The following is a 24,358-nucleotide window of genomic DNA, read 5'->3' on the forward strand; positions in this document are numbered from 1 at the left end:
CAGTGCACTCTACTATATAGAAACATTAATGTTTTTTGTGTCTAATAAAGTTATTTCTTTCTTCTTTCTTCTTTCTTATGATTAAAAAAAAGGAGGACCCAATATCAACTCATTCTATATATCTTAAAGTTTTGTATTTTGTTTGGCGCAGTTACCCCAAGTTATGTTCGTGCGGCACGCAAATACCTTGTCAAGACGAAATTCGGATCCAACAGAAAAATAAACCATAAATAAATAAAATTAAAATATTACGTTTTAAGTCCAATGGGTATGAAAATATAATTCGTGTTAACACAAAAAGTTACAAAAATAATCATAAGTTTACTGGAATAGAACATATGCAAAATGTTAATACTCGGAACAAACGCAGGCTGCAATTTCCGCGTATTAAAGTTAGTAATTATTTTTTGGGAAAGATTAAAAACCTAAAGGCTCTTTTATCTATGCCATTTATTATAAATTTAAGAAATGTTAAGTGAATATGAATATTCAAGAAAAGCTGTGTCAAAAGTAAGCAAAACAATAAGTGTTGTTTGATGATTTGCTTTTTTAAAGAGTTTTTTTACACCGGCTTTTTCTCTCGGCCTACATCCTCTGTCTACACATCTTATATTCCATATTAAACACATTTGTTTCATTTATTTATTCATAAGCGCAGTGATAATGAGTCGTCAACAAAAAAAAAATCTTATTTTACAAAATAAGATTCATACTCAAATCTTGATTGTATATTGAATTACCAACAAACTGCACATTGTTAATGGACCGAATAAATTTGAACGGTATTGGGGTCGTAAAATATCGTCAATTTATAATGAGGGCGCTTAGAAATCAAACCATTTGCCTTCAACCGCAGAGTAAACAAGCGGTGAAGGCCCAGAGGGAATACCGAGGCCACCTTATTAAAGGGAAAACATTTTTCATTAAGATTATGATTAAAATTACATGAATTTTATAACTGACAATTCATTCCTAAACAGAGTAATAAAAATATAATACCATATTTTTATGAATTAAATTTTTTTTATTTAATGACAATACACTGCTCCCGGCATATATATTTGATTATTTCTACAGTTATATATTTTTGCCATAAAATATTTATTTATTAAAAAATCACAGTGCTATCTTAACAGGTGATCCTACATGGATAAGCATGCACAACAAATGAACAAAAAATACGCACTAAACAAACATAATTTTATTACTTTTTAGTAAGAATTGATTTTATTATGTTGTTGCTCATTCAATCAAATTTCAATTTAAATCCTTGCTAGCTTAAGAGATCCTAATAACTTTGATGTGTATGTGTGTAAAATTTGTTATGTCATATTTTCTTGTATAATTTTATACACATTGTTTTGGATCATATAAAATGAATTAATTAGGAAAAATAAAATTACGTAATAAAAAAATACAAACGTTTTAGTACTATGAAAAGGAAAACATATTTTATTTAGCTACATAAAAGAGTTCAGATTGAGGCCTCCCTAGAAAGTCAAAGACCTGTGACAGCAAAAATGTATTATTTTACTAGCGGACCAGAGGACGTTGACCTGCATGATATTTCAAGCGATTAGGATATTACTCAAAGTATGAAAGTACCGACTGCAGCGCCATCTGCCGGGCTCATTTGTGAATCTAAGCCATATAGGGCTCCGACCAAACGCTTACAAAAAAAAACTTTCAAATTGGCCCAGCCGTTTAAGAGTTCAGTGACATACACACGTATAGTAGAATTATATAATATATATGTAAGCTATCCTTTCTTAAGTTAGATTAGCACACGGTGTGCAAATTTGATTGAATTCCGTTTAGTAGTTTAGGAGTCCATAGCGGACAACGTGACGTATTCTTTATATATTGAGATAGGTACTAAGAAATTACTTTGCATATACAAAATTCATAAAGGCAAATAATAATTACATCTCAACTAATATTTCTAAGAAGTTTTTCGTTTACATTAAACTCTCTCGCCAAATAAAAGCTGTAACTTAGTGCAACATCTCCACGTTACTAGGAAATGTATAAGAATGGATTCACCAGCCATAACTTTCTAATATAATAACTTGACTATGAGAATTACGTTCAAAGATCCTCAGTTTACAGAGATGACGTTCACAAGACACTATCGGAGCCATGTCGGAGACACGACCCACATCTGAATAATGACTTCAACTTGTTGCATAGATTATCTAGTCTACCCGGTAAATTACTGAGGTTTTCACTAGAGTATTAAGTCATTGAAGTATTCCCTGGCTATATTTTTATAATACAATGAAGCTTGAAGCTAAATAAGTCTTGACTTTTATTATTTGAATGTTTCCTTAGTATGAACCATATTTTGTGGAATGATGGTGGAAATCGTCACACACCAGGCGGTTCCACATGACGCGGGAAGTGTGTTCTACATAAATAAATAAAGCTTTTTAAGGAATTATCAAAAAGGTTAGTCGACATCACAGGAGATCGAAGAGCTGGCAACTACCTCGCACAAAGAATTAGTCTAGCTATTCAAAGGGGCAACGCTGCTAGTATCTTCGGAACCTTGCCTAAAGGGACTCCTTTTTATAATAATTTTTAATAATTAAATTTTAAGGTTAGTTATTAGATATATTTTTATGTATTAGGTGATGTAGTTGGGTTAAACTGAAAATATATGCCAAGTATCAATAAATAAATAAATCAGTGGCACTACAACCTCTTTAGGTCCTGGCCTCAGATTTCTAAATCTGTTTCATGATCAATTTTTAAATCTAAAAGGCAATTAGGTTAAGTCCATTGGTGCACAGCCGGGGATCGAACCTCCGACCTCAGGTATGAGTCGCACGCTGGAGCCACTAGGCCAACACTGTTCTTGTGTTCTACATACCAAGCTAAAACTATTCATCCCTCACCAAACCAAGAATCAAGCATAATCACAAAGAGTATAACTCTTTATGAAAATTGGTGAAAACATATGAACGTAGTTCACAGTACCTAAGTTATAAATAAGCATTGTACGATACGGACAGTGAGCTATGTGGTAATTTCGTTTAAAGGCAACCCGACGCTTCTTACAAAATTGAATTTATAATGGAAACGGCAATGTTTATGGATGTTCCACCCGCGTTATATTTTATGGCACTTTCATCGATATAGCTAAACTGATACTTAAATGTTAAAGTTTATAGATAATTCTTTATTTACCTTTATAATGTTTATCTATTTAGTAAAAACAATAATTAAAAATTGATTAATAGGAAAATAAAACTAATAGTTATTTAAAAATGTTGTGCTTTTCTGATTATTTCTTTTATTATAATCAACATTGCGTTATGGTTCCTCCAAGTAAAACAGTCGAAATTATTACGTACAGGCTGAGTAATATGAGTTATATAAATGCTTAGTTGAAGGAATACACACACACAACACAGGGACTCCCTAGCGGGGACTGGCAATATATGAATGTTGACACAACCCTTTTGTCATAAATAAAAAATTAAGGCATAGTCAGCAAATGCGAAACAATACACTTTTTCAAAATGTTTCTAGTATTGCTTTTATTTCAAGAGAAAAATATTTATTAGGTGACATCTGGACAGCAGATAACAAATGGGTAAACATGTCGGCCGGCGGAACTGGCGGCGACAGCGGAAATGAAGGAGGCTTTCACGGAACGCAGTACACCGTGGTTTATTTATGTTCCCTTTAATTGAATTAACGCTTAGTTAAATTGACTGAAATCTGTATCAATTTTAATCAATCTTGATTTTAAATCGATTACCTACATACAATGCTTGTCACTTTTGGTCACTTTTGAAATAATCGTGTCAATAATCAAAAAGTAATATTGATTTATTCGTCTTAAACGATATTTTGTTTGAAATTATCCTAATGAAACAAAAATGTAGTTTTTATATGTCAGTTATGAAAAACACCATTGGTGATTGAGATGCCAAAACTCTTTATTTAAAAATTAGATTTCACAATGTATGGGTAAAGTACCAAATAGGTATGCAACACATAATTTATTCGGAAGTTAAGAGTTCAGAATAAGAAACTTTACTTTTCATGACGAATCGCGCTATTTGACAGTCGTGAAAGGCAACAATAGCAGTTTATCTTCCCAATAAGTAATAAATAGCTTATTTGGAACTAATTCGGAAATTGTGAAACTGACCCTATATGTGTAACCATGAAACACTGTAAAATGTATGAACTTGGTACAAATAGAAATGTCTTACTAATGAGATATAACTTTATAATTTTATATTTTAATATTTTGTTTGTAAAAAAGTTTGTTGTAATGACATCCTTAAAATATTTTTAAGTCAGGCACGAAAGACTGATCGATTTTCCTTAGAAATTACCAATGAAATAAACGTAGGAAATGTTATATTTCCATCTACAAATTCACGTTGTATCCAGTGCTATCTATAACTTATTCGTTGACAGCTAATTTAATTAAAAATAGGACCATTTACTTCTAAGCACGATTAAATCCGATAAGATCCCATTAAGCTCCAGAACAAATAGATAAGGGTCGACCATTTAGCTCAATTAAATGTATACATTTCACAGTAATATTATTTTAGTTTACACGAGTACAATATTAAACTTCAATAAATAAATAAATAATTAAATGGCTCTTTAGCCCTTAGGTGTCTAAATCTGTTTCATGATCAACTTTCAATCGAATAGGCAAGTAGCTTTTCGATTCAGCCATTTATCATTATACATTCATACATATTTACAAACATTCATATTTACTTTATTAAAATTCGCCATAAAAAGTGTTGTTTTCCGGCTATTACTTTGTATCCATTGTATAGGCATTCAATGTGTAAAGACACTATAATATTAATAAGTTTACAATAAAAAATGTCTACGAGACAGACGGCTTATACAGGAATAACGATTACTTTATCAAACTAAAAACTGTGTTAGGTTTTATTCAAAACAACCAAAATAATTAGAAAACACTAAAAGTCTTTGAGGCGTTACATTAATATCACTTTATAATACCGAAATGTTTAAAATTAATTTCAGAAGAAGTTTTTGATGAAATCTTTAATCAAATTAGTTTGGATACTTTGATTGACGCAGTTTAACTACAAAGTTTTAATCAATTAAATTTCCAAACTCAACTGCCACCAAGTCGTTTAAATTACTCAATAAAGTTTCAATCGAGTATGTTAACATATAATACGTAATTGACACTTGTTGGCGACTCATAAATAGAAATATAAATATATTATAAGTTAGGTTTGAAAATTGTAACTCTATAAATAGAAATTAAGTGCGAGTGTTAAGAGTTATAAGTAAGACAAAATATGTATACAGATTTAGGTGAGAAATATGTTATGAATGTAAATGTATTAAATAAATAAATAGAATACTTCGCCGAATAAAAGGGTCACAGCTCTCGACGCGGTATACCGGCGCAAATGTATATAAGCGTAGCTCTCGTCGCGGTATACTCGTGGAGTACTTAAGCTCGGCGCGGGCGAGTCTCGAGGCAGTCGCGGTTCAGACTTGACACGGTGCACACGGGCAGTCGCGGTTCAGACTTGACACGGTGCACACGGGCAGTCGCGGTTCAGACTTGACACGGTGCACACGCGCAGTCTCGGTTCAGACGTGACACGGTGCAGACGCGCGTAGAGACTCGGCCTCTTTCCTCTATCCCGTGACAACGAGCTGTGATCCAAGAATAATCGGCGAAGCAAGAAACAAGAACAAGCCGCAGTTTCATTTCAAGACAACATCTACAATTACGCACTAGCAGGGGTGCGTGGGTCGAGGCGGTACCAGCGTTACGTCGAGCCGTCTTGACAAACGAGTACGTAGTCAAACCCCACCGGTATACAAAGCCGCACCGAGGTTACTTAGGTTACCGCACGGGTGTTATCAAACGAACACGATTAAACGTATTATACCGTGCGGGCCTGAGTATATCTGCGAGTGTCGTGGTGGGTGATTGGCACCCCAATCAATAGTGGTCCTTCGAGCCGGATCCTGCAACGGTAGTCATCAAGAAGTGATTATTGCGAGAAGAAAATGCCAATCACAAGATCACAGAATGGGATGCAGCGAGGGGAATCGACGTTGACTGTTACCTCCGCCACTAGGTCCGAAGTTCGGACCACAGGCGAAGAGAAAACGATCGAGCAGTCCACGTCGACGAGCGCAGCCAGCCACTCAGAGCAAGCATTGACTCTGACACCAGCGGGTTATACCCGGCGGGCCGCATCGAGAACCGTATCAAAAGCCAGCTCAAGAAGACTAGCCGAGGCCAGAGAAGAGTTGGCTCGCTGCGAACTGCGGGAAGCGCAGGCAGCAGCACGCCTGGCCAGATTACGATTAGAAGCAGAAACGGAAGAGGGCGACTCCGTTATAGAAAACGTCAACGATGACCATGAAGAAAAGGTAGCAAATTGGATGCGCTCATCGGAACAAAAGTCAGAAGAAATAGAAACAAAGAGCGACATTCGAGCAATTGCCGACGCTATAAAGGAAGTTATGACAAACCATGCAATGCCGCAACCGAAATACATTCAAGAGCTGCCAATATTTGAAGGGGACAGCTCCGAATGGACAGCGTTCAGGGTCGTATACGAAGATACATCTCCAATGTTCTCGGACATTCAGAACATGGCGCGACTACGTAAAGCAATTAAAGGTACGGCGAGAGAGAGTATTAAGAGCCTCTTGTACTCAGAAGCGAAACCAGCAGAAGTTATTAACGCTTTACGCCGAAGATTTGGTAGACCCGACGCATTGGTGTTAGCCGAACTTGAGAAATTAAAAGCGCTTCACAGAACGACAGAAAATCCCAGCGACATATGCGTTTTTGCAAGCCAAATAAACAACAGTGTGGCCGCCATAAAAGGATTGAAGAAACCGCAATACCTGTGCTCACCGGAAATCATGAAAATTATCATAGAGAAGATGCCTGCGATTCTGAGGTTCAGATGGTACGACTACACGGCTGCGAGGGAAGAGGAATCGTTCTCAGATATTCAAACAATAAGCGACTTCCTCAATTTAGAAGCGGATAAATGCGGCGCATTTGCGGTACTTGAAGAGAGCAAAAGTGTACAACCGAGCGCAACGATAAGAAGACCGGTGAAACAGGCTACTTTTAATATTGCTGAAAAGAGTAGACCAGAAGAAATCAAGTGCCCAGTTTGTCAAGGCAACCATAAGCTCAAAGACTGCCAAAGATTTCTAAATGCGGCAGTCAACGATCGATGGGAAACGGTTAAGAGGCTTAAGGTTTGCTTCAAGTGCCTCGTCGGAAAGCATCGGAAAGAAACATGCCGAAGACCACCGTGCAAGTTATGTCGAAGATGGCATCACAGCTTATTACATGTGACATCGGAGAGCGAACGGTGTCATGAAGAGGCAGCGACCGAGACAGCGACGGTCCATACAATTAGTACTCCGAAAGCTATTTTAAAGATGCTTAAGGTGGAGATCTACGGACCGACTGGGAGCAAACAAGTACTGGCGCTGCTAGATGAAGGCTCAACGGTGACACTGCTCGACGAAAATGTGGCTGCTAGCATCGGTATTAAGGGTCCTCGCGAAACCTTAAATATAGAAACTATCGGCGGCGGGCAAATGAAAAGTCACGACTCAATGATTGTAGACATCAAAGTAAAAGGGATAAGACAATGCAAGAAGAGCACACTTAAGCGGGCAAGGACTATCAAAGAGCTGAAATTAACCCCACAACTCGTCGATAAAACCCGACTTAAAAAGTGTCAGCACTTGCGGGGTTTACTGCAAGACGTGTGCTACGAAGCTGAAGCGCCGAAGCTGCTCATTGGCCAAGACAATTGGGAATATATTGTCTCGTTACAGATACGACGCGGAAAGCCAGGGCAGCCGGTGGCATCAAGAACAAAGTTAGGATGGGTTATCCATGGCTACGATAGCAACGGCGTGTCTCCGATCAATTACGTAAACACATGTGCACACGCAAGCGTCGTAGAAGATAAAATAGATCAGCTGGTGAGGGAACACTTTAATATTGAGTCTTTAGGAGTTCAGCCGAAGAAGCCGTCAATGAATATAGAACAGCAAGCACTAGAGATATTGAAAAGAAATAGTCAACAATTGGAAGATGACAGATCCGAGGTCGAACTGTTGTGGAAAAGGAAAGACGTACAACTTACAAACAATTTCTCAGCGGCCTTCAACAGATTTCAAGGAATAGAAAAAGAACTGCGTGAGGACGCTAAGTTTAAAAATGAATATAGCACGCAAATAGATCTGTTGAAAAGCAACTACGCTGAAGAAGTAACAGCCGACTGCACATCGAACAAAAAGTGGTACCTGCCTCACTTTCCAGTGAAGAAAAAGCTAAGAATTGTCTTCGATGGTGCAGCCAATCACAACAGAGTGAGCCTCAACGACATTCTGCTGTCCGGACCGGACTTCAGAACCGGTCTACAGTCAATATTAGGAGTGTTACTGCGAGTACGCCAAGGACTCGTATCGATAGCGGCCGATAAAAAAGAAATGTTTCTCCGGGTGAAAATATGTGAAGAAGACAGAAATAGTCTCAGGTTCCTATGGCAAAAAGACAAGAAAGCGCTAGTGAAGGATAACAGAATGTTATCAGTGATTGTAGGAGCTGCGTCACCTTGTGCCACGATTTATATAAAAAACAGAAATGCAAAGGCGTTCGTACATAAATATCCAGAAGCAGCGCAAGCAATAGAGCAATATCGCTATATGGATGACTATTTGCAAAGTTTTCACTGTGTCGACGATTACCAACGAGTTATACAGCCAGTGAACTTGATCCACATGAAAGCGCACTTTGAGTTACGAGGATGGACGTCGAACAAAAGAGTGATCGTTGAAGACGACACCGAAGCTCGGAAAAGCTACTTAGAGCATATCGGTAGAATAAAAGATAATCGGCTGCCGCGATGTATGTCACTATTCTGCACTGAGGGGGAGCTGCATACTGTCGCAGACGCGAGTGAGACAGCGTATGCAGCCGCAACTGGAGGTAATGGAGAATACTTAGAAAACCTCGTTGATGCCAAGTCGAGAGTAAAGTCTCAGAAATCAATATCTACGCCGAGACTTGAAATGCAAGCAACCTTGTTGGGGACAGAACACATAGACAATTCACCAATCACGAACCTAGCTGAGAATTCGAAAAAGGAGACGCTAAAACCAAACTACATTCTCATTGGACGATCCAGTGGAGCTGCGCGCATACTACATTTTCCTGATGCAAAGCTGGTGGGCAGAAAAGATTTGAAGTCCGTCCATCGACTCTCTGATCACTTTCGGAAGAGATTGCTACGGGAGTACTTGCCCAAACTACTGCCCAGGAAAACGACTAGACTACAGAAAGGCGAGCAGCTGCAACCAGGCGACGTGGTTTTTATCGTAAAACGAACGCTACCACGATGCACTTGGCCGAGGGGAATCATCGAAACTACATACCCCGGGCCCGACGGAATAACCAGAATCGTGGACGTCGCAACCAAAGGGGGAGTGTTACGAAGACCATCGTCGAGGATCCTGATCTTGGTGCCTGCAGAGTCGCCGTGCAGGAACGACGGTGCTTCGCACGAGGGGGAGAATGTTGGCGACTCATAAATAGAAATATAAATATATTATAAGTTAGGTTTGAAAATTGTAACTCTATAAATAGAAATTAAGTGCGAGTGTTAAGAGTTATAAGTAAGACAAAATATGTATACAGATTTAGGTGAGAAATATGTTATGAATGTAAATGTATTAAATAAATAAATAGAATACTTCGCCGAATAAAAGGGTCACAGCTCTCGACGCGGTATACCGGCGCAAATGTATATAAGCGTAGCTCTCGTCGCGGTATACTCGTGGAGTACTTAAGCTCGGCGCGGGCGAGTCTCGAGGCAGTCGCGGTTCAGACTTGACACGGTGCACACGCGCAGTCTCGGTTCAGACGTGACACGGTGCAGACGCGCGTAGAGACTCGGGCTCTTTCCTCTATCCCGTGACAACGAGCTGTGATCCAAGAATAATCGGCGAAGCAAGAAACAAGAACAAGCCGCAGTTTCATTTCAAGACAACATCTACAATTACGCACTAGCAGGGGTGCGTGGGTCGAGGCGGTACCAGCGTTACGTCGAGCCGTCTTGACAAACGAGTACGTAGTCAAACCCCACCGGTATACAAAGCCGCACCGAGGTTACTTAGGTTACCGCACGGGTGTTATCAAACGAACACGAATTAAACGTATTATACCGTGCGGCCCTTAGTATATCTGCGAGTGTCGACGGTGGTGATTGGCTAACCAATCAATAACACTTAAGCCATATGATAAATATTGAAATAAGTAAGCAACGCCGATTTAGAAAAAACTTTTAAAAGTTCTTTGACCTTTTCTGCTTACTCAGTGGTTAATTAAACGCGGTGCAATGATATATATGACATGAAGCACTATTACTATACTTTTGTAAAAATTTGGTGAGAGGTTCGCCTCACCACAATTCTGGAGATGTCTACATAACAGTTAGGGATAACAAATTAAAACTTAACTTAAAGCCTCCGGCGGAAGAAGAAGAATGTAAAAACTTTTAATTAGTATTTTGTTTGGTGCCTGTAAGCAGCTGTGACAATTACATAATGTTTCATGTTTTATGATTCCAAGAAATTATAATATTATTATCATTTTTAATGTTTTTTTTATAAAATTAACATAAAGGTTTTGCTATCAATCACTCGTTTCTATGTATATTTTTAATCATAGAATAATATAATAATCTTCACAAATAGGTCGTTCACTGGCGTAGAGTCGAGAAAACTATTAATCTCGGACCCACCTATTTTGTGTACGTAGATTATTAATAATTATTTTGGCCAACTACTGGTCTAGATAATCTTTGTTTCACGGTTATTTGCTTAGAGTACAACCGATTGCACTCTATTAATATTATGATTGGATCCTCTGCGATACACTGGATATAATTTACGTAAGGCGTCTGGAACTAATTTAATGTACGTAACTATATTTTATTTAGTAGACCATCGTTCAGTATTAAGTTATTTTGTTTTTATTAACACTTCGATGTTGTAGAAATATAGTACAATTATAATTATTAAATAAAATGGAGTGCAACTACCTAAGGTGAGCGCTAGAAGTGCAAAACCACCTACGATAAAATGACGGCCCTTACGCCGATCATCAATAGCCGCGTACCCACCTAGCGCACAAACTCGCGCGGCAGCCTAGCGATGGCTCCCGCGGTACCCTCAGTAGTTTTGTTCAATTTACACGTGGCCGCCTCGCGAGGCAGGCTGAGCCATCATAAGTCCGCGACTATAGCCGCGTACCTAGCGCACAGCGCTCACTGAGGCACCTTTGAGCGCGTCAAGTTTACCGACATCAGATGGCTCGGGGCCGAATCATGCTCGGGTCGTGCAAACGCGCGTCTGAGACACGTCCACACCAGCCGAGGCATTTGGCTCGCGAGATTCAGATTGCTACGTTCATGCTTTAACTCGTTAAAAAGATTGTAAATACTGGCACGAGGTAGGGCTTCATTAAGAAATGCTAATTGCAGCCTATCATAGCTTTGAGTAAGCCCACAACGTCCTAATAAATCATTGACTGACTCGCGTTCGGTTCATTTTCACGTGAGACAAGATACATTTGCCGCCAATCCACAAAAACAGATGACAAAGGAATGCAATATCCTTTATCAGGTTCCCAAAGAGTTCTAAAATTGAAATTGAAAAAAAAATCATTAGCATGTTTCTAACTGGCCAGTTCCAAACATTTTCAGTGTTACCAACGTACAGTATGAATTTAAAGAAAGATAGATAAGTCGTATATATGTGCGCCAATTCGATGTGATATTGCTACTATGTTTAAACAAAAAATGTTTCACAGACGGAAGGATCTTTGAGGAACAATCTGTTCCTAACTTCGCAATATCGAAATGAGCCGTATAAGTTTGTGCCAAAGTAAACAATAGAAACAAGAAACATTTTGAAATCCCTTTGATTGTACCCTTGTTTGTGTTGTGTTGTGAGCCTCGGGGCCAACTAAACATGCGGCTACAGTTTCTGTTTTAGGAAAAGTAAAAAACAGTTTTTGAAAATATAACTTGGATACGTTAAAAGATTTTTCATTCGACATGTATATATCAAACAGACCAGCTACCATTCCATTAGTTATTGTTAAGAAAAATATTTTTTGGGATTTGTAAATTAAATTTTGACATAAGATTTCGAGTAATTATATTATTATTTTATTTTTCTTAAGTTTATTTATACATTATACGCTAAATTAAAGTCACATTCACTCTGCGCTAACACAACATTGTACTACAATTGTTTCAATTACATGTCATTTTCTAGATTTTGAGATTAACCAACATTTTTTCATGTGTTTTAATTTTTCCCTTTTAACTGTTTAATCTCGAAATAAAAGAAAGTGTCTCGTTAGTAAACTGTCAAACTGAGAGCTGTCAAATCGCGTGACGTGCGATTAGCCCAGCTTAGAGAGTGCCTACAATAAATTACTCACCTGTGCTCCCAACTGCATAGGGTCCCTCGTTAGTATGTCGCTGGCCTTTCTAACAGCTCCATACACCAACTCCACATCACGGTCCAGTATGTAACATCTCACGTGTTCCAATATGCAACGAAGGTATGATATTGTTACTGTTTGCACCTGGGGAAAAATACAATATAATATATATATTTTATTCATTTTGCTCTCAAAACATTATACTAAACACTATCAGATACTTATGAAAATATATTATAGAAATGAAATACACGTGTGAAAATGACATGAAAAGTTTAAAAGGCTCATCGCACACAATCGAGTAGCCCACAATATCGCAGCGCACAACTAAAGAGGAGTTTCTTTAAGTTGAAGAAGTCGCATGGGTCCTCCAAGCATTCGCGAATATACAATGAAATATGTAAGAATAAAGATAATAATAATAATAGCAAATAATTAACACAGACAGGTGGTCAGCCGCATGTGCCTGACACACACTGTTCGTAACTAAGGCAAGCCGGATTCACGATGTTGCCTACACCGTTCGAGCGAATGTAAAATGCGCACATGGAAAGAAAGTTCATTCATGCCCAGCCGGGGTTCGAACCTTGTACCTCCGGGATGAGAGTTATATGCTGGAGCCTACACTGCTCGTAGTTATCGATTTTACATGTTGACTTTAAAGTATACAATAGACCTTCTTAAACTTACCGCCGCTAGTAAAAAGTCAAAGTTGCAGACAGTCAAATCCTTAAGTTTCGTAAAGTCTCCAGCTAAAAGAAGATGCAGCCATGATTCCTCCACGTGACGCTGAGTAAAAGCCGCCGCAGTACGACTAGCTGAATGGAATGGAGTGGAGTCCAGGAGCGCGTCATCATCCTCCACACAACCTGTGGCAATGGCAATGTTTATCGTCAATAGGGTTCAAGTTTGTTCAGAACTAAGGAAAGAGTCTAAAAAAGAGGAAAAGCTGTGAAATAGATTCACATCTATTCCTAGTAGTATTTAGTTGTTCAGCCAAAGTCGTTTCAGCAAATTCCGTCAGTTTAATTTAGTTCTTATAAGTCCAAACTATTATTTGGTTTTGCTATAGCTAAAGACTTACACCTTTATGGACAAAAATAGATCAGTTTGTCAGATTTTAACTAAAATAATTTCTGTTATAAAGTTTACCCCGTGATATAAGGGACATACCTTTTAAGAAGAGCATTAAAATTAATTTGTGTATACTTAAAATATATATAATGTTCATAGCACATTCATATACATTTGAGGGTTAGTTCTTTAAAACTCAATTCCCTAGAGAACTTTCTTCCAAACCGAGTAGTGGTTGAATGGTATAGGCTTCCGGAAAGTGTAATTAGTGCAACCTCATTGAACTCTTTTATAAATATGGATGGTTTCATCAAATCTGCTAGTGTGTTTAAATAAGTACATAATAATAATAAAAATAGACTAACCGGGTTCCTGCGTTTCTGATGTGTCTGTATCATCAGGGTCACTCAGAAAGCTTGCAAAGTGCAAGGCAGCTAAGTCTGAATGTGCATCCCTTAGTGCACTTTGGACTCGTACATATCGCCGTCTCGCTCTTGCACTTGCGGAAGCGGCTCGCCAACGCCATGTACTGCGGCCGGATACCACATTTTCGCTGATTAACGATTCTAAAGACAGAAACTTATTATGAAGGGTTGATTATGACTAATCAAGGGGGCATTTGCATAAATCCAATTATAAAAAACTAACTCACACAGCCTTCAACGCTATTTATTTGTTTTTACAGCTAGACAATATAGTGTAATAATATCATCATATTATTTTTACGCAAAAAAAAAATTTTTAAAACTTTCCAAAAGTATATTATATGTTTTATTTTAAATAGTGTCCCCAATGGTGCTAAATTTCCTAGTTCCTGATCGAATAATGGAAAAAAAATAATTTCAACTGTTTGATTAAAGAGTAATTATTATTATAAAATAATTCAGGAATGACAAAACATTTTTATAGTAGGTAATATTGGTAGGTCCTAAGTTCCTATAGAAGTGCTCACAGCATAACTTTCAACGCCATTATAAACTTACAAGAACATATTATTTATAGACATTTATTTTTCGCATGCTTTTCATGGCTATTTCCCAGCCATGAAAAGCACAATAGTACAAATGAAAATCCCAATACATTCGACTTAACACAACGGAACATAACTCGTTCAATTGGAAAATAAAATAATTGAAAATACGTTCAATTTCGAAATTTCATTTCATTTCGTATGATTGAATAACATTTTAATCCTGTTTGTATCAATAATATTATTTCCCAATATTTATTTTAAAAAATTAATTAACACTGTGTTCTTGTCTAAAATTATCCAAGTAGATTGATTTATCGGATGAAAGCGAGAGGTGTTAGAACACCTGGATTAGGATTATTGTTGGTCTTGTCTGAACATCATCAGGTACCCATCCAGGTTGTGTTTATGCTTTAGACCTTGGGACTCTGTAACTTTCAGTTCCACATGGTTTTTTTTAGTACTGTCCGATTGAAGGCGACATCAGATCACCTCCACGTTCATGAGTTCAAAAATGTCGGGATTGGTAACCGCTATCTCATAAAAATATCATCATATAAGTCGCTATCGGAAGTAACTGAGTACTCGTGATTTATTGTTTTGGTAACAGTTGCCAGTGAAAGCGTCTCGGTCTTTAACTTATTGAATGCTTAACTATTGGATACAAAGTGATAGCTGGAAGCCTAAACTTTTTGCGAAGACACCACATTATTATATCAGGTCCGGTTAAGCTTACGTGACAAGTTAATATTACGCTTGAAAACAAGTTAATCAAGCACACTTATTCATAATCTCGTCCGTTCTACGCCTTTACAAATGTAAAATTGGAAGCATTTAGCATTTAGTTTCTTCATTGAAGTTCATAAGTGTACATTGTGTTACCTAAATTAATACGTGATTTTAGATTAGAAAATATTATTGCAGGTCAAATCTAATGTATAGCACACGAACAAAATAAATAATTTTGTAACAAGATTGTTTTTTAGAGAAAGAAAGAATACTTACTCAACATCATATATTTAGCGACACACAAAGTTGAAAAGTTAAAGTTCGCGTCCTTGAGTGTAATAACAGCCTCGCTGTTACTCGTAGGCATCAAAAGTTCCAACAACTCGAGCTCAGTGAGACCAAACTCCGAACAAGTTATGTAACCTGCGAAACAAACAAATGAACTTTGGTAATTCCTACTGATAGTTTACGAGTACAATATTAATAATATAAGCCAGTGCGGAATCAGGGATACAAATACAAAATATTATACAAAAATTGAGATATATACAATTCTTTTATCATATACAAAAGTCGTACTAGTTACACTATTTATAACTCAAGAACGGCTTAACTGATTTGGATGAAAATTAGTGGAAAGGTAGCTAAGAGAAGCAGGAGATGGATATTACTTAAATACTCGATACTTTATATCACTATCTTGATTTTCTTTATAGAACAGGAAGCAAATTGGCAAGAGTCTCATCTGATGTTAAGTAATATACGCCCTTGTTCACTCTATATGCCAGAAGGTTCGTGAGTGGCCGGCTTTTTAAGAATTTGTACACTCATTTCTTCTTTCTTTAGGACGTGGAATAGCAAAACGCAATAAATAGAAAAACTACAATTTCTCAGCCAAAACATTTTTAAGATATATAAATAAACTACAAGGATACTAACTTCGCTTATTAATTTCATAATAACATTAAAGTATAGACTAACCTGCCAGTTTACTAAACGCTTTAGCTCCGAACATAGCTTCTAGATTATCAAAGGCACTATCAATATACTCCCCAGAGCTATCATTTTCCGGCATATCCTCGATCGTTTCCAGCATATAATAACAGCTTTGCACCTTGAATTTCTCCTTCTGAGCTGGAGTTAGCTGCAATTGATCTAATGATACTGCACTAGTGCAGACTAAAAATACGTTTCTCGGTAAGGACATTGGAAGCCATGACAGGCCGGTTACAATGTCACATTCCAGTGGATTCACTCTATGTACATTGTCAATGAATATTAATAATATTTGATTTTCCATTTCCTCGCAACGCTTGAGCAAACCTTGGAACCAATTGTTTATGTACAACGGGTCAAAACTTGCGTCTTTCGGCAAGTAACCCTCTGGAATGTTTAGAATAATAGACACTTGTTGGCACATAACTCTCAAAAGTTCTAAGTTGTATGCGGATCTTGGCGTTGATGCTGAGAATCGTATTATCCTTAGAACTGGTTTTGGGAATATCTCCTCGCATTTGTAGTATAAATGCGTTAGTAATGTACTTTTACCAGACGCATCTGGTCCGTGTATAAGTACGGGTGCGTGCCTTGATTTATTTTCGTAGTTCTCTTTAGCATTGTTTAGTATGCTTTCAGCCACTTCTTTTATGTGTTTCACTGTAAGTTGATATTTCTGATGGTGTTCTAAACATATCCTTAGATGTGTTATGTGTTCCAAAAACACTTCCTAAAAAGGAAAGACTAATAAAATTAGGTTAAATTTTTAAAAAGGTAAAGTAACTACAAAAAAGTACTTGTAAAGTACAAGTCAGAGTAATAATACAATTAGATTTAAAAATCATATGTTATTTAGGAACTTTCATAAATGTTTTAATCTATTGTCTTAAACAATTTATATATCTTTGATGTTGTATTATTAAGGCGAACGAAATCTTACTTGAACAGTCTTTTTTCTCCCCTTTCCCTGATCGGGTTCTGTGCTAAGGCTTTCATCAATCAGGGCACTAACTGCATCCTGCAGCTTTTGCCTGAATGGAGTTAATTTCTCTTCACTGTCTGATGCTCCATCAGTTCTTGAAGAATCCGCTGATGAAGGTCTATATAAATACAAAATAAGCATTAAAACATATAAAATTTATTTATTTTATTATCTAATTTATTTACAATCAATTAAATAAATTTTGATTATTATACATTATATTATAAAATATATTTTAAAATATTATAAAATACATTTATTGTAAACATGAATCTTATTAACAATATGCGTCATAATAAAAACAATATTAAAAAAAATAGCTCCGTATAATTGACTAAGCGATTAATTGTATATATTATGTGTTTTAATATATCTCTGATTTCAAAATTAATAATTTTAGAAAGCAGAGAAGTTCATATCGTATTTTCAAACAGTAAAAAACACATAAAACTTAACAAAACTAAAATACTTACTCGAGATAAATAACATGAGTCTCGGGTAGAACATCTTCAATCCTCTTTTGAAGAGCTTTTAACCGAGAATGTGCTATAATTGTTAATTTACTATCATCCGGTTCCAACGCGGAAAGTTCTCTATGCGCAACTATTAAACCTTTTGCGTGTTTACCCGTGTTAAGCAGCTCTGTAAGAAAGTTTAAACATAAACTTGAAAGTTTTCGTTAATATGATGAAGTTTGTGTACTCTTTATCCGAACTGGAGATTTTATGGAACCTTATATATTTATAGCAGTGTTGGCCTAGGCCCTAGTGGCTTCAGCGTGCGACACTCATAGCTGAGGCCGTAGGTTCGATCCCCGGCTGTACACCAATGGACTTTCTATCTATGTGGTAATAATATATGGAACATTTTGTAGCTAACCCTACTAAGACTGTGTTGTTAATAAGTTTGTTGGTTCACGCGTATTAATATAACGTGAATTTTGAAACAAATTCCATCTGTACTGATAAAATGTTTTTAAAACAATTGTAAATTTCAAAAATAATATTTCTCTGTATTTGCAAACAACAAATATCAATAACATGTACAATTTGAGTTATTGTTTGGTCTGGTGATATATGTATCTTGTCAAATCGCGACGGTATTTTAAAATAATAAACTTTATTAGTAAATTAAAAATAATACAAGTGTTTGGTTAAGTGGTGGTCGATGCTAGACTAAACTTAACATGATTACATTCTTAAGCTTAAAACCCTTACATGATAAAAATTATACAAAACTAAACATTCGTTGTATTAACGCTTATGGTGAGTTCTAGGTATATGTGTGACATTGTAACTACCTAATAAACACAGCACCTTTCACAATATTATTTTAAATATCACTAGACAATGTGTACCGTTCCTTTTCAAGATGATTTTTCCGTTATAATCAATGAAACGTTATATTCTTCTACGACTATAATATTGGTTTAATTATGAACAATTTCATCAAACGTTTAAAAATTTAATTACGTTAAACCGTTATGAAAGTAGATTAATTCTTTACAACGTTAATGAGAAATTATTTTATATTTTAATCCTCAAACAAATTCCTGTAATCAACAAGTGCGATGGATTGGACGACATTTTACCCGCTACCAAAGAATTAGGTCGCTATTTTTAAAGTTCCATGAAATGCAGTAAAAAGAAAACAATTTCGATTCTGTGCAATTTACTTTTTACGGCTTTCAATGCTGTTTTAAATTGAACGTTCGAATTTAGTAGCAATTTATTGTCTTATATCTTATGGTTATTATAATTAGCAGTTTTTATAGTGGCTTTCTAACAAATAATAATTCGTTAAAATGTGTACGTTATAATCATTTCTTCTGGTATAAAAATCGTGAGGAGGTGTGATATATATGATCACAACCACCTTGAATTAATATCAATGTGTGTCAGGTACAAATGGCCACTGGACTATAAAACAACAAAAATAAAGAAACAGATCCCATATGTGTCCCATAACGATTGTATAGCATTAGTTATATTAAAGTCATGGTGGTAATTTTCACTATTTATTTTATCATAATCCAAGTACTAGCAAAAAATATAGTCATAGTTGGTATACATAATATTAACAAAAAAGTTCAAACACTAATAAAAAATTCAAAATTATTCAATACATTTACCTAAGTTATATCTTTATAAGTAATACCTAATTTGGTTGTTATATGTGTTAGTATAGTAGTAAGGGTATGTATGTGAAGATATTCTTAATACCTAATCATTTTAACCATATTCTGCGATAGCTCAACTCAAGGCTTATACATTAGTCATTGTATGTCCGGGCTGCGCCCAATTATTATATATATTAATATTTCTAATGGAAAATGTAATTAGCACTAGCTCCAACCATGAGGAAACCGTCATGTCACAGACTGTTACATATAAGGCTCATCATCTACTAGTCTTTATAAGAGAATTGGTCGATGAAATGGGTGCAAACCTCTAGATACATTTATTTTTAATTCATTTAGTAGCAGTTCTTTCGGCACCTGAAAGGTATTGCTACCACCAGTCACTGGCAACACAAATTTCTAAGTTGTATATCAACAGTAAATAAATAAAACTACTTGAATAATAAAAGATACCTAGAGCAAGCTCGCACTGTATTTCAACGGGGCTTCGCAATAAATCTGCAACATCTAGGCCGCTGTCATGAGCTTCTAGTACGAGTGTATTAAATGCTTTTTGAACCGTTGAGAGACGCTGTCGCTCCTCTTCTCTTTCCATTAAGTTGCTGTACCTGTGATGAAATTCAAAGAATATAATTCCATAGTCTTTAGCAATGACAATAAATAATTGGTGGAACACGAAATTTTAAGATTGGGCCCCAAACATTGTACCTACATGATAATTAACAAATATAACAATTAATGTGTAAAGCAATGGCGAGATATTCATTAGACACAATAAAAGTAATGTAAATACTAATAATTGCTCAGTTGTCGAACGACGGATAATCCAATGTGATAAATTCGCGTTGATACTTAAGAAATGTAATTTAAGACTGTTTATTATGTAATATCGATGTTTATTCTTTTTTATTGAACAACAAACATATATAAATGTAACATGTATGTATGTGTAAGTAATAAATATTTATTCTCATTCATAACAATGGGAAATCAAGAACCTTTTTGTATATTTAATGAAAGTTCCCTTTAACCCCCTCCCACCCTAGAACTTCTATCAACAATACTTCTAGCGTAATGTTAAACGCTAACATAAAAAAATTGGCAAATTAAATGATTTAAAATTATATCTATATACGCAAAAAAGGAATTCCAAAAAGAATCAACATATTAAATAATGCACACAATCTTATTCATGCTATTTCCCTATTTCGAGAACCTTTCTTCACAAACCTAATGTTATCTTCAGGTATTATTTATACAGATAGCAATAAATTGTTTATTTTACGATCCCACTGAGTAATCGTATCCCATTTGAGAGCAACGGTCGTAAATTGTTGCGGTAAACGGTGGAGGGATAATGAGTGGGTCCTGAAAAGTATCACCGGGGTACCAGGAGATAAGAAATACGTTAGATAAATATTTTACCTAGAGCCTTGGACTATATTATAGTAAAATCATAACTAAAAGTACATCATTAATTATAATAATAGTTTAACCTATAAGATTTCTTATACTTTTAGAAAGATCAAAGGACGAAAATAATTAGGAGAACTGCGAGAATTATTTATATATTAAAATACATGTTTCATTCAAGTATTCATATCAAAGACGACTGTTGGGTCAACTGGTACAATTTAAACATTCCTTACAATAATGCTAACAAAGGAATAATGCTAAGTAAGCCCAATTTTTTTATGTGAAACATAGTCCGCGATTTAACTGCCAATACTTTACCCCATACACAAAGTTGTTTCTTAACAAATATAATAATTAAATCAGGTAAACATATATTTCCCCAATTAGAAACTAAACCCTTTATATACATTTTCATCAAATTTAATTCCGTAACCGATAAATTTGAAGATATTATCAGATTTCTGAGTTGGTCTGCGTATAAAGTGTAAGTGCAATAATTGCTTATTTGCTTGAGCGCGAGACTCTCATCCTTGAGGTCGTGAGTTTAAAACCCAGTTGGCACAAACAGAGTTTTCTTTCTAAGTTTACGGCGGGTGTCAGACAAAGCTGATATCACGAAACATACAGAAATCTAGGGCTCAACCCAAGGTAAATGGCGCCACGTTTTTTTTGACTAGACCTTAAAAACAGTATTTTTAGTTTATATAAAAAAAAAACAAAAGCTTATACCATTTGTCATCGCCATCTAGTTTGTAATCCTCTCCATTACATCTGTAGCAGGCGCGAACGAGTGCGGCTTGAGGTGACTCAGATTTTACCAGCAGTTCAAATGTGTCCTTGGCGATCTTGAAGGGCAGCACCGGTTGATAGGACGCTGCTTCACCACCAAGTAAACACTACAAAGTGGGGTTAACAAAAAAAAAAAACATTGAAACAGTGCTTTAATAGTGTAGTGCTGTAAGTAAAAACCGTTACAAAAATACTCATAATAATTTACCTATCGCTGGATAAGTAAATTTATAGTTATTAAAAGTTCGTCAGCAATTCCTGTATGCACACTGCTCGAAATTATAATAATAACGTATAAATTATGGATTATGAAAAAAATAATAACTAAGTTTTTAATGTGTTCTTTATAAGGAAAATTTTAATTTTATTTTATTCTTTCGGCTAATTGACACTGTTAAGAATATTTTTTGAAATTGTCACAATATTCTTGCATAGTATTCTTAAGTTTGGTTTTCGAAATAAACTTGGCTTTCCTGTCTTTCTGTCTTTAACATTCTACCAAATAAAATAATATTCTACCAGAAAATAATATAATTCTCTCATAGTGTTTAGCGATGAAAATAAATCTTCGATGGAACGCGAACTTTTAAGATTGGACCTAAATATAATAATAATAATTATCTTTATTTCTTCTCTCACATATACATACAAGATACAATATCGCACATGATAATGAACAAGTATAACAATTGATGAAGAAACGTAAGTAACAAATATTTATACATTGTTTATAATTCGAATATTTTAAGCAATGATATTCACAATACAAGTAATGTAAATAATATATTTTTGACGGGCGGAAGAGTCACCTGATGTTAAGCGATACCGCCTCCCATGGACACTCTTAAGTAAGTCGCCAGCCTTTTAATATAAAAAAAATCTCACCAAAAAATAACCAGCTTTGGAGTTCCGATTACAGCATCGTATCTCGTCTAGATGATATCTAAGCAAAGCCGGATTAGTCTCGTCGCCTCCATCGGTTCCATAATGCATATCCACGAACTCAACCTACAAGAAATATATAATTATTTTCCGTAGACGTAATTATATATGCTGCCCAATCATATTAAAAGGGACCTGATTATATAATCACGTACGTGAATAATGTTCACTGTGTTAAAGTTCGGGTCCATATTGTAGCATAGTTACAATGGCAAATGATCAACAATACAGAGCTGAAACGGATACCTAGCACCAACTTTACTAATAAATTGTACGAAACATATTTTAGCAGATCGCCCAGCAATGTTACTTGTTAAGGGTTTTAAATAGTTTTCAGGTGTTGAACTATAAACACTGGGATGACGAATGCCACATTTTTGCTTTATTTAGCTGTAGATTCTTACATATAACGGCATTTATATGTTGACTCCGTGTTATGAAAGAATCGAATGCGTAACCATTTAAAACTTCAGTAATTGATAAAAACTAATTTTATAATTTATATAATATAAAATACGTTTAAGCCCGTATTGCGAGGGGTGCTATGCAACCTAAGTGTGCTTCAAAGAACTGCATTTCTTTGTATGAGGTATGTGTGACGGCGAAGGCCAACGATATTTGCCATACCAACGACCAGAACCACATTTCTGTCTGTTGCGAATATCCCTGTTATCAAAGACCTACTGAATTCTGTCTCTGACACTATCGATATAATTTTATGTTTGCATAGCTACTGTGAAACAATATTGTGTATATTATGTGTATAATATTTTATACTTTATTATTATTTTTTTCGACATTATTGTATTGGCATAATCTGCAAAGATAATGTATGTATTTCTGTTATAAATAAATAAAATATTCAGTAAACGTTTGCTAAAGTATACTTATATAATAGAGTTCTTTTTACAAAAATGTTTGTTAAAATTTAATTTGTAGTACTTGCGTAAACCAAATTAATAAGACAATTAACGTAATTCTTGAAAAAGCGTTTTCTCTGCTCTTCACTTCCTTTTCTCATTGATTTGTTAAATAGTTGTTAATTCTTTCCCCGTGGTTTTAGTAAGACCATTACAAAAGAGACAGATGACTGATTTATAAATATGAGGTTAGTGTATATCTTTCTGAGATACTAACAAGCGGGAAGCGAATTTTATAATTGTCAACAGAGGAAAAAATTGGCATTGTTGAATAATGTCCAATCTTAATAATACCTTACCTCAATGTATCGATCATCATACGTTGACTGCAACTCCGGACCCACCAACTCCAACGTTTGACGTCTTTCTTCGCGGAAATCTAAAATAGAAATATTATAAAATATTTATCTAGCGGCAAAGCCAAAATACTGTATTTAAATGAAAAGTTTACAGAACGCTTTCGTAAAAACATTTAAATAACATTTTTTATTTAATTAGAGAGGTATAACGGAGAAGCGATCTAACTCAAACTAATTAATGTTTAGCGCAATTAACATTTGTCCCCTAATCCTATGAACCAGCGATGTTTCTGGTTAACCGCAAAGCAAATGGGTGACCATGATCGCTTTCCAACGTGATCAATTATTATTTTGACGGAATTTGAACCTATCGATTACTTCAACACTAAGCCATACAAAATGTAAGCGAACAAAAACATCTCAAAACTATTGATGCGTATACAGTTTGAATAATCGTTTTTCATTTGTTTTTTCCTCTGTTACAGGGATTAAGAGACACGGTCTGGAGGGAATGGAGAAAAAGTGTTAACTGTCTGTACGTTTGGGACTTAAAATGCAGTATTCCT

At 35.6% G+C, this 24,358-nt stretch overlaps 1 protein-coding gene across 1 annotated transcript in view; it reads right to left on the minus strand.

Moving 5' to 3' along the window:
* LOC110998034 overlaps nucleotides 1–24,358 on the minus strand; it is a 96,565-nt gene that overhangs the window by 29,033 nt on the left and 43,174 nt on the right. Inside the window, exons 3-13 of the mRNA XM_022266455.2 lie at nucleotides 23,793–23,872; nucleotides 22,517–22,639; nucleotides 21,572–21,738; nucleotides 19,880–20,034; nucleotides 17,760–17,928; nucleotides 17,245–17,404; nucleotides 16,290–17,034; nucleotides 15,585–15,731; nucleotides 13,975–14,175; nucleotides 13,226–13,404; nucleotides 12,533–12,679 (exon numbers count right to left, since the gene is read on the minus strand). Of these exons, the coding sequence (XP_022122147.2) occupies nucleotides 12,533–12,679; nucleotides 13,226–13,404; nucleotides 13,975–14,175; nucleotides 15,585–15,731; nucleotides 16,290–17,034; nucleotides 17,245–17,404; nucleotides 17,760–17,928; nucleotides 19,880–20,034; nucleotides 21,572–21,738; nucleotides 22,517–22,639; nucleotides 23,793–23,872 (2,273 nt within the window). The remainder of the gene's footprint in view (nucleotides 1–12,532; nucleotides 12,680–13,225; nucleotides 13,405–13,974; nucleotides 14,176–15,584; nucleotides 15,732–16,289; nucleotides 17,035–17,244; nucleotides 17,405–17,759; nucleotides 17,929–19,879; nucleotides 20,035–21,571; nucleotides 21,739–22,516; nucleotides 22,640–23,792; nucleotides 23,873–24,358) is intronic.

The sequence above is a fragment of the Pieris rapae genome, chromosome 10 (genome assembly GCF_905147795.1).
Source record: "Pieris rapae chromosome 10, ilPieRapa1.1, whole genome shotgun sequence".
Taxonomy (NCBI): domain Eukaryota; kingdom Metazoa; phylum Arthropoda; class Insecta; order Lepidoptera; family Pieridae; genus Pieris; species Pieris rapae.